The sequence below is a fragment of the Hemicordylus capensis genome, chromosome 1 (genome assembly GCF_027244095.1).
Source record: "Hemicordylus capensis ecotype Gifberg chromosome 1, rHemCap1.1.pri, whole genome shotgun sequence".
In the NCBI taxonomy this organism is placed as follows: Eukaryota; Metazoa; Chordata; class Lepidosauria; order Squamata; family Cordylidae; genus Hemicordylus; species Hemicordylus capensis.
The window spans coordinates 81101009-81115903 of record NC_069657.1 but is presented as its reverse complement, the minus strand read 5'-3'; the positions used below and the strand labels follow the sequence as shown (position 1 = coordinate 81115903).

General features: G+C 44.6%; 1 protein-coding gene across 37 annotated transcripts in view; it reads left to right on the top strand.

Moving 5' to 3' along the window:
* The window catches only part of GPHN (gephyrin), a 556374-nt gene that overhangs the window by 524191 nt on the left and 17288 nt on the right, over nucleotides 1-14895 (top strand). For all 37 annotated transcript variants that reach the window (XM_053285016.1, XM_053285048.1, XM_053285057.1 and 34 more), the window contains one exon: nucleotides 1240-1327. In XM_053285016.1, coding sequence (XP_053140991.1) covers nucleotides 1240-1327 — 88 coding nt within the window. The remainder of the gene's footprint in view (nucleotides 1-1239; nucleotides 1328-14895) is intronic.

Here is a 14895-nt window from a genome sequence, read left to right as displayed (position 1 = left end):
GTCTGTTGCAAAGCAGCATATAAATATTCTAAAATAAATCTAAATAAATAAATGTTCTAATGTTTGGGATATCCAACACCTGCTTAAGTGGGATATGTTGACTTTCAATACATTTGAGAATTAGGTTGTTCATACAGTTCCTAAAACTGTAGATAAGATGACATTTTAAAATAAAAATGCAGTCATTTAAGCATCTTTGAAGCTATGTCAAAATACCCAACACACAGTAGATGATCTGTTCCCACGGAGAATTCCCATAGAATTCCCATAGAGCCTTGTTATTTGAATCCTCCATGCATGGGTGCTTTATTTGTGGTGGGACTGGATTATTCCCACAGTTTTAACATGCACTGATACAGTTTGTGAATTTTTGGTCGTGGTTATTTGCTTTTGTTGAAAAGTCTATAGAAAAGTATTGGTAGATCATCCTTTCAGTGTACATCACCAGTGTTGTACATTTGGTCTGGTGTACTACATAACAGATTATCATAAGTGTATGTTTAAGATTAATAATGTATTAATTAAGAAAGATCAAGATATGTCCATGGTCTCATATAAATAAGCCAAGGATCCTATGAACAACTAAGGCTGTTCAGGTGCAGCTAAGAGCTGCACTGGAGTGGGAAATGAGCACTCACAGTACTTGCAAACCCACAAATACCATTGGAACTAAGTTTATGTTTGTGGCATTTTTTCCTGCCTAATAATTTCTACTTTGAACATGAAATGAGCTGAGGCAGTTTGTTATCTTTTGTCACTTATAGTGAATTGTTGAGAATGAGTTATTTAGGAAAATTTAGAAAAATATGGGGTTTTCAGTGTAAGGTTAATTATTCTGATTTCTGTCTGTAGTCCCCCCCCCCTTTCTTTTTCTTTTCTTCCCCTGGCTGCTGCCGAACTTTATCTTGCAACCCATCAGTTTAAATTCTTCCACTATGATATATGAGATGTTACATTAACATTGCCATACTCAGAGTCAGCCTGTATTAGTTTACTGCATACCATCACCACAGATATGCTTCATGCATTGGATTAACATCTCCTGTACACAGAAAGAATACTGTGCCTCACCAGTGCAGGGTTATTTTCTTGGTTTTGTTTTTGCAAAATATGGTCTTCCTGTGTTAAGAAGTTTAAGAAAAGGGGTGTGTGCGTGTGTGTGTGTGATGTATTCATACTTTCACATGAAGTACATAGAATGGCCATTAATCTGTTTCTTTTGTTTTGATTCTCCTGCAGTCCAGACGATTTACTTAATGCCTTGAATGAGGGAATCAGCCGTGCTGATGTCATCATCACATCAGGGGGCGTGTCCATGGGGGAAAAGGTATGTGTAAAGGATTATGTTTGTTGAAGCAGGAAAGATAAACTTGGAATGACGCAATGGGAGCAAAATCTAATCTGGTACGGGATCCGTTGATATGCATTAGAATGGGTTCTGCGCCTGCGCGGAAGCCTCTCGGTGTCGAGTTTATACAGCTCCTTTCCGGCGCCTGCGCCCCGCCCCACGTGACCACGTGGCTATTTAAGGCAGGAGGAAGCGCAGGCCTATCAGTTCCTTTGCGACCGCAGTGGAAATCACTTGGTTTCTGCGGCTCCTTCGTGCTTGTTTCCTTGGCTACTTTCGTTTTTGAATTCACTGGTTTTGACTCGGACTGTTTTGACTACTCTTGCGGCTTACTTGAATTATATCGTTTTGACCTGGACTGAAACTGTTTTTGGCTTCTCTAATCCCCTCTGGCTTGGCGAAAGATTGGACTGTTTATCTGGCTACTGACCTCGGATAGTGAGTAACATAGCTTGTGCTTACTGTGCCTAGGGGAAGCCCATAAAACTTCTACCTGTAAGATCTGTCAGTCCTTTTCAAAACAGACCAGGAGGAATCGCAAGCTCCAGTTACGGGCCACGTTATATGATGATGTTTTGGCAGCGCCTTCCTCCTCAAAATCTCCTCAGGCGCATGGCTCGAAGGACCTGGGTCCGGCCCAGTCTAAAACTTCGAAGCCCTCCGCGAAGTCCCCTAAGTCCTTGAAGAGGCTGGGTGAGAAAATGGCTACCGCGGGTGTTCCCACCAAAAAGACATGGCCTCGAACTCAGTCAGAATCAACGCCCTCTCCGGGTACTGCACAAGACGTGGTCTTTGTCTTGGCATCGAGAGCGCCGGCTCCCGGAGATTCAACTTCGACACCGTCGATACCGAGGTCTTCGCAACTTCCAGTATTGACAGCTCCTTCGCCATCAGGAGCTCAAACCAAAACTTTATCGACACCGAGACCCATGTCCCACTCGACATCAACAGCCTCCGTAGAGACTCCGGAGTCCGTAGAGACTCATGCGGCACACGGAGCCTCGACATTGAGGCAAGAAACCTCCATCGAGGCAAGAACCACTGAATGAGTCAACCTCGACATCGATGGTGCTGCCAACAACATTCTCTATATTGACCACTAGGGATCTAGTGCCAGCGCCTACTCCGATCCGTTCGCCATCAACCTCGGGAGATGACCAGGTATCTACACTAAATATGCCAACAAACATCACGGCTGTAACCCCACGATTCCGGGCGCCTATGACTTTTACTCTGGAGGGAGCTGATGCAGAGGATGATGCGCCACAGCTAGATCCTCTTCTGAAAATGCTGGACTCCTCTAACAATAAGCCATCCACTTTCCGAGGCTTTCCACATTCTGAAGAAGATGCTTCCACCTCTGACCCATGAATACTCACTGCTGTGCAACTCACAACTTGGACACCCTGGCACACTTGCGGTTTTAGTCATCAAGTGTCACGTTCTACGGAGACTGCTTTACCAGGGACCAGTTCTCCCGGTGCGGGATATGACTTTCAGGAAAACCGTGCTTGGCGCAGCGGATTGGCCTCGATACAGACTCCTGCCTTCTCAGCAGAGACTGCTCCACCTCCTCATGAAAGGGTCTTTACTAATGTGAGCACCCAGACGAGAACTCACTGCACTTCTGCACAGATTCAAACAATCTCAAGACACTACACTAACGCCAGTGCACAAACTGACCCTTTGCCGGCCCCTATCCACCCGAGGGAGACGTCTCCCAAACTTCCATTGCACCATTCTATTTTGGACCCGGATTCTGAGGAAAGTCATCATGGATCGTCTGATTTCGAATCAGACACAGAAACTATAGAATTGGACCCGTCTCCAGATGTGGCAACACCTTCCCACGTGTCACCAACGGAAGAATTAAAAGCATATCATTCACATGTTAAACGCATGGCCAGTGCGTTGGGTCTGGATCTTACCTCGCAACTTAAGACTATAGACGATCCAGTCTATAACTTTATGCAAAGATCACAATCAGCACAGCCTGTAGCGCTTCCTTTGTTACCCATCATTTCCAATGCTGCACAGTGCGCTTGGCAAGTCTCCCAAACTTCTACACCGACTTCAAAAAGACTGGAAGGTCTATATCAGGTTCAGGAGCAAGATAATACCTACCTGTTTAAGCATCCTGTCCCGAACTCTTTAGTTATCGACTGTGCTACCTCCTCCAAGTCTGGATGACATCATACGACTCCTGCAGACAGAGAAGGCAGAAAACTAGATGTTATGGGAAGGAAATTATATTCTACTTCCTGTTTATCCGTAAAAGTTGCTAACTACTCGGCTTGTATGGCAAAGTACAGTTATTGCATTTGGGAGGAGCTGGAGAAAGTCCTGGATACGTTATCTCCAGAAAAGCTGAAACTTCCATTCCGAAAAACTTTGCAACAGGCGGGTGACCTTACCTGTCAGCAGTTGAGCACTGCAAAGCACTTAGCGCAGTCTGAGTCCCGCTCCATCACAACGGCGATCACCCTACGTCATCATGCCTGGCTAAGATCAGCCACCCTACAACAAGACATGAAAGATAAAATAGAGGGTCTGCCATTTGATGGGAAAGGTCTATTCTCAGAAGAGACTGATGCCACCATGGAAAAGATGAAAACAATCTAAATTCACCGCTAAGACCTTCACTTCAGCGGCCTCAGCTGCTACATCCTATGGAAATAGACAGCGTACCTCTTACCGGCCCTGGTCTACATACAGACAGCAAGACCGGAGGGACTTCCGTAAGTCCTACCACCCGTTCACTAAATGGGCAAACCAACAGAAGGGAAAATTTTCCTCAGGCCAACGTAACAAACAGACTGACAGGAATAAACAGCATCTTTGAATTGCAGAGCAGCCCATCGCTTCCACCTGGTACTTCCCATTGCTTCTACTCCCAGAACATCAGGGAGAATTTGATCCAGGTCTACAACATCACGCAACCAGACCCACTAGCCACCAACACCATCAGGTTGGCAAGTCATGCGAAAGCATCGTGCAACATAACATCAGATCAGTGGGTTTTAAAGATTGTTACATCAGGTTACACAATAGAGTTCAAGACCCAACTAAAGTTCAGGGGCATACGCTTCACAAAAGCAATGCCAGCCCTTCTTCAAGAGGTTCGGGAACTCCTGCTCAAAAAAGCAATAGTACCAGTGTGATGGGCAAACCGACGGGAGGGATTTTACTCCCGTTATTTTCAGATTCCGAAGAAGGATGGCGGGATTCGACCTATCATGGACTTGAGACATCTAAACAGTTCATCCGTGTGAAAAGGTATCGAATGACAACGTTGCAGGACATCCTACCTCTTCTCCATCAAGAGAGGTGGCTTGTGACGTTAGACTTAAAGGATGCCTACTTTCACATAGGAATCTGGTCCTCCTTTCAAAAGTATCTACGATTCACGGTGGGGACCTCGCTATACCAGTATCAGGCACTTCCGTTCGGCCTGTGCACGGCTCCTCATGTCTTTACCAAGTGTATGGCAGTGGTAGTCACCCACCTGAGGACAAGAGGTCTGAAGCTGTATCTGTATCTGGACGATTGGCTTCTGTCCTCAACAAACAAAGAAGAGTTACTTTCGCAGATAGAGTACATGTTGCAACTTCTCCAGGACTTGGGCATACAAGTGAACTGGAAGAAGTCAAATCTGACGACAGTTACAACCATATCGTACATTGGAGCTCAACTCAATGCTATGCTGGGGAGAGCGTTCTTACCAGAAGACCGTTTTCAGACCATAGCTTTGCTAGTTCAAGCGTTTCGAACTACGCCATCACAAACAGCATGGCACATCCAACGTCTATTGGGTCTGATGGCTTCTTGCAGGACAACCGTGCGGTGTACGTGCCTGAAAATGAGGAAACTGCAATTGTGGTTCCTGTCCTCCTTCAATCTACTCAGGGACAACCCCAAAAAATTTCTGACAGTTCCTCTTCCAATTCTTTCCTGGTGGACACAACGCTCCAATCTGCTCAGGGGAGTCCCGTTCCAGGCCCAACTTCCATCGGTATGGGTCACGACGGATGCCTCTCTTCGGGGTTGGGGTGGACACTGCAATGCCACCACTACTCAGGGCCTTTGGACCCGCAACCAACATCTACTACACATAAACTTCCTGGAGCTGTTGGCAGTTTTTCAGGCCATGAAAGCCTTCCTTCCCATGCTACGCGGAAGAGTGGTCCAGTTACAATTGGACAACACCACTGCCATAGCCTACCTCAACAGGCAGGGGGGAACGGTCTCCAGATCGCTCTGTGCACTCAGCATTCAGATTTGGCATTGGTGCATCAAGAACAGCATAACACCTGTGGCAATACACATAAAGGAATCAGACAATGTATTGGCAGATGGCCTCAACCGCTCATTCTCCATGGACCGTCACGAGTGGGAACTGAACGACCATTACCTTTAATGGATCTTTGACCTTTGGGGCCATCCGGAAATAGACCTGTTCGCCACGACACAGAATGCAAAATGCAGACTGTTCTGCTCCAGAGTGGGACACGATCCACATTTTGTGGGGGGTGCGTTCCAAATAGACTGGTCACTTCATCGTTCTTATATGTCCCCCCCTCTTGCCGCTCATGAGCAGAGTAATAGCTCGTCTCCTGCACACTCCAGCGAGATGCATCTTGATTGCCCTGTGGTGGCCACGCCAGCCATGGTTTCCACATTTACTCAAACTGACCTCACACACTTACCAGAGACTTCCGAACCGCCCGGACGTGCTAATTCAAGAAGGCGGTCGAGTGTTACATCCGGAAGTTCTCACACTACAACTGACAGCGTGGCGGATTGACTACTAAAGAAAATCCTACTGAATGAACATAAACCGTCTACTAGGCGGAACTATGCTAGCAAGTGGAAGAGATTTACATCCTATGCAGATACACATGGGTTCCATCCCAAATGAGCTACCATATGGGAAGTCCTGCTTTATTTAACGGATCTTAAGACATCGGGCCTTTCTAATGTGTCCATACGAGTACATCTAGCTGCCCTTACGTCTAGATACCCAGGGTGGGATGGCAAGACACAGTTTTCTCATCCGGCCTGTAAGAGTTTCCTGAGAGGGCTCACGAATCTCTATCCTCCTATACGCAAACCAATTGAACCTTGGAGCATCTCTCTGGTTCTCTTTGCGCTAACAGAACCACCATTCGAACCCATGAATACGACAACTCTTCGCCATGTCTCCTTAAAGACAGCCTTTTTGGTGGCTATCACCACTGCTCGCAGGGTGAGTGAGCTGACTGCTCTCCGTATGGACGTACCTTACACCCGGGTTTACCCAGATAAAGTTCTCCTACGTCCGGACATCAGGTTTACACCCAAGGTGGTTTCAAACTTCCATGTCAATCAAGACATAGTCCTGCCCACCTTTTTTAGTACTCCTTCCACGCCCTTGGAAAAGGCTCTCCACTCTTTAGACGTCCGCAGAGCACTTCTCTATTATCTCTCAAGAACGAAGCCATTCCGGAAGTCCAAAAAGTTACTGATATCGTACAAAGGATCTTCTAGGGGCCAAGCACTGTCTCGGCAACGTTTATCACATTAGCTAGTGGAAGCTATTCGCCTTACCTACTCAATCCAGGGAGTACCAGCACCAAAGACTATCAAGGCACATTCCACTAGAGCGTATGGCACTTCTGCAGCTTTTCTGTCTGGGGTATCCTTTCCAGAGATCTGCAAGGCTGCTACTTGGTCATCTGAGGAACCTTTTGTTAAGCACTACGCTGTTGACCTACGGTCCGCTGTGGAGGCGAACTTTGGGAGAGGCGTCCTTAAAAGGGTGTTGCAATAGTGCACTGCTCCCTCTTCCTTCCGGAGCTAACTAAACACCCATTCTAATGCATATCAACAGATCCCGTACCAGATAAACAGGTTGCTCACCTGTAACTGATGATCTGGTAGAGATCCGTTGATATCCATTAGACCCTCCCGTACCTCCCCTCTGCAGTGCACCATAGGTCTATAAAGTAATACTGGTCATATCTATGACTGCCTTGGCAGTCTCCAAGGAACTGAGCGGCCTGCGCTTCCTCCCGCCTTAAATAGTCACATGGGGCGGGGCGCAGGTGCCGGAAAGGAGCTGTATAAACTCGACACCGAGAGGCTTCCGCGCAGGCGCAGAACCCATTCTAATGGATATCAACGGATCTCTACCAGATCATCAGTTACAGGTGAGCAACCTGTTTTTACAGAATGATAAGTGAAGTAAATAAAAACAACATTGTAATTGAAGTCTACTATACTGCCATCCCAAGGACAGGCTTATGCTTTCCTGAAACAAATTACAGATGCTTCAAGGAAGCAAGAATTAGAAGTAATGGGGGACTTAAACTATCTTGATATTTATTGGAAAACAAGCTCTACTAAGCATCAAATCTCCAACAAATTCCTTTGTTCTAATCTTTAAAAAGAAGGATCCAGGAAATCAAACTGGTCAGACTGATTTTTGATACTAGGGAAGATTATAATGCAGTCAGTCTAAAAGCCTTAAAGACCTTCCTTTATCTGTAGCCCTCCTGACCTGGTCAGGTACCTTTCCATCATAGGATCTTGGAGTTGGAAGGGATCTTGGAGATCTTTTTCAGTGCACAAAACTGAACAGAACAATAGCCTCCCTGACAGATGCTCTGGCCATCCAGCCTCCATTTGAAAGCCTCCAGCAAAGGAGAACCCACCACTGTGACTGCACGAGGCAAACTGTTCCACTGTCCAAACAGCTCTTAGCATTAGGAACTTTTTCCTAATTCTAGCGTAAATCTGTTTCTTTGTAATTTCATTCCATGGCTGTAGTCCTGTTCTCAGGAGCAACAGAGAACAAGTCTACTCCTCAACTTGCAAGTTTCATTTTTTACTAGAAACAGGGATGTGGAAAAGAGGGTTCCTTGTAAGCTTTTTTTTAGGTATTTCCTTTTTATACTCCTACATTTCAGTCTCTGGGCAATTTACAAATGGTTAAAACAAAACAACAGCAACAGCAACAACAACAACAACAACAACAATAATAATAGCAAAATTAAAACAGCTAAAACAATTAAATGCAGTCATCAAAGAGATGCATTTTCAAAGTCTTCTTATAGGCTATCAATGAGCAAAAGCCTCAGTGGAGAGTGCATTCTAAAGCTCTGGAATTCTCAAGAAGGCCTGACTAAATAGCTACCAACTCAGCCGGTGATAGCTGTAGGCCAGGCCTGCACAACATAAGGCCCGGGGGCAGGATCTGGCCCGCAGGGACTTTTTTCCTGGCCCCAGAGGTGGTCCAAAGTTTTGTGGTGCCCGAGGTGAGGTGCAAAATACTGCTTTGCCCCATGGTCCTAGTGAGGGTGAGCCCCCTTCCAAAGTTAACTTTTACAAACTTTGAAAGTGCACGAAAGGCTGGAAGGAAGGAGCGAGGACTGTTAGCAGCCTCCTCTTCTCTCATGCTGTGGGTAACCAATAATTCTGTTCATTAGGTTTTTTCGATACTTTCCTTTATATGTAATAATTGATGTTAATGTAATCATTAATGTGCTGAACACTAACCTTGGCCCCCACACATGGGTCGTTTCAGCCCACTAGATTATTTGGGTTGTACACCCCTGCTGTAGGCAGACGTCTCCTGATTATTAATGAATGGTGAGATTTATACAGAAGAAGGTACTCTCTTAGATACCCTTGGCCTAAGCTGTGTGGGGCTTTATAGGTAATCACCAGCACTTTGTATTTCATCTGGAAACGTATCAGCAGCCAGTGTATTATTTTTTAAATCAGAGGGATATGCCTCTGAGTTGTTCCAGAGACCAATCTTGCTGCCAGATTCTGCACTAACTGAAGTTTCTTCTGGACTAAATACAGAGGCTATCCTACACAAAGTGCATTGCAATATTCAAGCCTATTGAATACTGAATATTCAATATTCAAAGTGCATTGCAATATTCAAGTTATCAGCATAAGCACTACAGTTTTGAGGCCATTTTCCTCCAGAAACCAGTGCAGCTGGTGTATCATCCAAAAGTGATAAAAAGCACTCCTGTTTGTTGCCTCAATCTGAGAAACCAAGGAAAGGCTTGGATCCAGAAGTACTCCCAATTTGGGAGTCCCAAGCTGTATACCTGATCCTTCTGGGGGAGTGTAACCCCATCCAGAACAGGAAGATCTATTACAACAAAGCCCTGCTAACTTGGCAAAGAGGCACCTTTTAACGTGGTGATTCTCTTTATTTAGCAGGGGGGGAGTAACTGGCCCTCTCCACCCCCAGCACAGTACCTCCAGTGACTGTTGCTGATGTCTATCTTATGTTTCTTTTTAGATTGTGAACCCTTTGGGAACAGGGTTCCATCTTATTTGTTTGTTATTTCTCTGTGTAAACTGCCCTGAGCCATTTTTGGAAGGGCGTTAAAGAAATAGAATAAATAAATAAATAAATAAATAATATTACATCTCCTGAGTTACTTGCCAATAATATGCCCTCTCAATCTTGTTTGGATTCAACTTCAGTTAATTATCCCTTATTCAGCTCATTACTGCCTATAAGCAGACATTTAGGGAAGCTATGCCAATTCCTGATGATATTCTAAGGAAATTGATTTGGGTGTCATCAGCATTCTGGTAACACTCCGCACCAGATCTCCTGATTATCTCCCCCAGCATTTTCATGTTGATGTTAGAAAGCACTGGGGACAAAATGTAACCCTGAGGAACTCCATATTAGCTCATGTTTCAAGGAGCAGCAGCCCCCAAGAGACACCATCTGGAATCTGCCTGAGAGATAGTTATGGTACCATCACAAGGTGGTTCCCCATACTCCCAACCCCCTCCTCCTCCTCAGCACTTTCCCCTTATTCCCCCCCCCTTCAGTAATTCAAGGCTGTGGCTCTGAAAGGAGTATTTTTCAGTGGCGCTTGAGGGAGGGGGAGGGCGGGAACCCTTTGCCTGCTGATTATGTTAAGGGGGAAACTATGTTGAAGCCCTGGGACTCTTGGGGAGAGGGAGAAGTGAAAGAAGAAGAGTTTTATTATGGGTGTGTTTATTTTTAAATCCACGTGATCCTCTATGTCTATTGAACTTTCCTTCTCCCATACACTCCCCCCTCCCTAGTTGGTGAATAAAAGAAATATCCTTGGCATCCCTCATCAAGTCGTCAGATCTGGCCTGAGAGTAAAGAAAGAGCCATACTTCCTGTTATCCCGTCTCCCCAGTGGGATGCACTCCCTGCTTTGCTACTATTGGTCTGAGCACCTTCGCAGATGAGAAATTTCCTCCCTTGTAGCATTTGTGCATAATGCAAATCTCAAGGGGAAAGAGAACAAGAGCCTAAATCTAACTACTAATTTTGGAGAGTTTGGCAGAACTTAATCCTCCTCTCCCTATTAAGTTTAACTTTAAAATAGTAACTAAATCCAGATTTGGGGGCGGAAGGGAAAAATGAACAAATGAATCCAATTTGCACTGCCTTCTGGTGGAAGAAGGGCCACTGGGGAAGGTGTTTGCCTCCTGGAGTGTTTGATTGCTTCAGTATCTCTTCAGTATCCTCAAAGGCAGGATGCCTCTGAGTACCAGTTGCAGGGGAGTAACAGCAGGAGCGAGGGCATGCCCTCAACTCCTGCCTGTGGCTTCCAGCGGCATCTTTCCAGATCTGGAAAGATAGAACTTCCCTTTTCTTTATTTGGAAAGAGTCATCAAAAGAAAAAAGATCATTTATATTTTGTGATGGAGAACACAGACTGCCTAACATCCAAACTGTGTGGATTAATGCAGTGTAAAAGCACCAGGTGCTGGAGAGGAAGAGCAGTCATTGGAGAAAGTCTTGTGGTGTGGCTTCCGTGGGGAAGGAAGGAAGGAACAGGCAAGGTTGGGTGGGGGGGAGCCTGGGTTGACAAAGACTACCCATAAGTTTATTAAGTTTGTTGGATGAGAGGATTTCACTGTGAGGGAGACTTGCTTGTTTGTGTTATTGCATTCTTGTCTATCTAATGCCAAAACTGAAAGAACATTTGAAGTTCAATGAACTTATATTATGAGACACAAACAGGAATTAACTGCAGCTATTAAGATACAACACAACTAGATGGGACTTCATTAGTTACAGAGTGAAACTGAATGTTGGAAGTTTATTGCTGGAATTAAGTGTGTATATTTATGATTTAAAAGGGAGCTAGATTATATGTAGTAGGATAAAAGAAGCTGATGCTAGAAAATAACAGAGCACATTTCCTCACTTTTGAAAGTTTGCCTTGGTAGTAGAATATATAGTCTCACATCAAGTTAATACACTATTTGTGAGTGGAATATATATGCAAAGGGAGCAAAATCACAGCGAGGTCATACATTATTTGATGTATTATGTAGGAGCCAGCGTGGTGTAGTGGTTAGAGTGCTGGACTAGGACCAGGGAGACCCGAGTTCAAATCCCCATTCAGCCATGATACTAGCTGGGTGACTCTGGGCCAGTCACGTCTCTCTCAGCCTATTCTACTTCACAGGGTTGTTGTGAGGAGAAACTTAAGCATGTAGTGCACCGCTCTGGGCTCCTTGGAGGAAGAGCAGGATATAAAATGTAAATAATAATAATAATAATTATTATTATTATTATTATTATTATTATTATTATTAGCTGCAGGGCATAACATTATAATATTTATTTAGATCTTTCAGAAAAGAAAATCTCAATATTTGTTCTTTGCTTTTTAAAATTTGACTCTTGCTGTTTTAAATGTGGCTATGATGTTGAGACACTTCAGAAGTGATGTAGTTAAATTTCTTTAAAATGGTAAAGCATGGACATGATTGCAATGTAGTTTGCCAGGTTCTTTCAACTTTCCTGCTTCTGTTTGTCTTTTTATGGTTGTTTTTTAGTGATTCATGGTTTTTACTGATTGACTGACTTTATGGTTTTAAATGTGATTTTTATGGTAGCACAAATATATAGTATTCAATGTATATCACTATATATTGTGAAGTGTGCGTGTGTGTATTCAGTGAATGGCAGCATACTTATTTTGAAATATCAAATCCTTGGGGGCCTGGGGTGTGCGGAGGCCCTGGACTGGAAGGAGAGGAAAGAGGGGGGGGCATTTTAAAATATCATCTCTGAGCCCACTCCAACCTTGCTACACCCCTGCAGAGTTACACTTCCTCTTTCAATTCCCAGGTAGAGATCATCCATCAGGCCAATCAAAGCAGTCCCATAGCCTGCCCAAATGCCAGTATGAAGTGGATCCAGATAATCTGTTTCCTCCAAAACCACTTGGAGCTTAGAGGCCACCACCCTCTCAATCACCTTGCCTATATTGTTAGTCTCTGGGGAATCTAATGTAGGCTTTTTAAGGAGTGGTCTAATAATTGCCTCCTTGATGTGATGGCATCCTGCCCTCCCTCAGCAAGGTATTTATGATATCAATTGGGCCATTTCTAATAACCTCAGTACTAGAAGATATGAGTAATGTTGGGCAAAGGTCAAAAGAGCATGTGGCAAACCGCTCTGCTCCAAGCATCTTGTCCATGTCTTTAGGAGTTGCATATTGAAATTGATACAATCTTCAGTGTACTGAACACATCCTCTGTTGACTCTGTGACAAGTGTGGTAGCCAGATTGGACAAGATGTGAGAGATTGTATCTACAAAGGGCTCATCAAAAGCCTCACAGCAGGTCATTGATGGTTCTGAGATCATGGAAGAATGAAACTGTTAGTTCTTTCACAATTCTATATAATTCTGCTGATTGTGAGCTTACAGATGCAATGCAAAAAAGAATTGTTTCTCTGCTGTGTTTGTATAGCCACAGCATAAACCTTCATGTGACCACTTCTTGGATTTGAGGTGAGTCCTCCTCCACTTGCGCTGTAGTCATCTACCTTGCAGCTTCAGCTCCTGTAGCTCCTCCATATTACACAGAGCTAGTTCTGAAGTGGTCAGGGAGGACGCTTAGGAGTGATTGTTTCAACTACCCTAGTGAATTTCTTATTCCAGGAATTCATTCCAGTTCCTTATTCCACCAGCGGATTGACAGAATCGCCAGCACAACCAACCTTAAAACCTTCTAAGGCTCCTTAGAATCCTTTGGGATCCAATAGCTTTTTCAGGTGGACCATTCTAATGGGTCCTTCACCCCTGCAGAAAGGGAATGTAGCTGCAGTTTCAGCTTTAGCTAGGTATTGGCCCACCTGTGACAATGGGGAAATCAAAGGAGTCACTATCCACAGAACAGCTCCCTGATCAGAGCAAAAGACCAAATCCAGTGCATGACTAGCAAAATCCATTGGTCAATCCTGAAACCCCTTGGAGTAGGCCCATAGTTGTCAAGGTCACCATGAACTTCTGAGCTCCACGAGATACATTGGTCCAGAACTGGACATTGAAATGCCCCAACACCAAAGTCTGGGAGGCTCCAATGCCAACTCTGCAATCAGCTCTATTACCTCAGTTAAGGGCTCTATTGAGCAGTAGAGTGAATGGTACACCACAGAATTCCCAACTGGGTTAGGGTGTTATCAATATGCTGATGACACCCGCATCTAGTTCTCCTTGTCATCAATATCAGGAAATGGCATTAGCTCCTTAAATGCCTGTCTACCGGTAGTAATGGACTGAATGAAGGAGAATAAACTGAAGCTGAACCCAAGCAAGATGAGGTGCTCATTGTTGGGGGTTGTAATCTGCAAGGCAGGATAGAACTTCTTGTTCTGGATGAGAGTATACTCCCCCAGAAAGAACAAGTTCATAGTTTGGTAGTGCTCTTGGACCTAGCTCTCACCCTGTTGCCTCAGGTTGAGACTGTGACCAGGAGTACTTTTTACCAGCTGCGAATGATTCAACAACTCCGCCTGTTCCTTGAGGAGAATGACCTGAAAACAGTGGTACACCAACTGGTAATCTCCAGATTGGACTACTGCAATGCGCTTTCTGTAGGGCTGTCTTTGTACGTAGTTCTGAAACTTCAGTTAGTTCAAAATGTGGCAGCCAGAGTGGTTATTATCTATCTGTCTATCTATCTATCTATCTATCTATCTATTTATTCAATTTCTATACCGCCCTTCCAAAAATGGCTCAGGGCGGTTTACACAGAGAAATAATAAATAAATAAGATGGATCCCTGTCCCCAACAGGCTCACAATCTAAAAAGAAACACAAGATAGACACCAGCAACAGTCACTAGAGGTACTTGTGCTGGGGATGAACAGGGCCAATTACTCTCCCCCTGCTAAATAAAGAGAATCACCACGTTAAAAGATGCCTCTTTGCCAAGTTAGCAGGGGTCATCTCTATCTGGAGAGATAACATTATACCTGTTCTTAAACAGTTGTACTGGCTGCTGTAATGTTTCCAGGCAAGGTACAAACTGCTGGTTATTACCATTAAAGTCCTGAATGTCTTAGGTCTGGGTTACCTGAGAGAGAGCCTTTCTCCACAAAATCCCCATCACTCACTGAGATAATCAGGAGAGGTCCATCTTCAAGTGCCAGCAGTTCATCTGGTGGCGATCTGGGATTGGACCTTCTCCGTTGTCACCCCGGGTTGTGGAATGTGCTCCTTGTAGATATAAGATTATCTTCCTT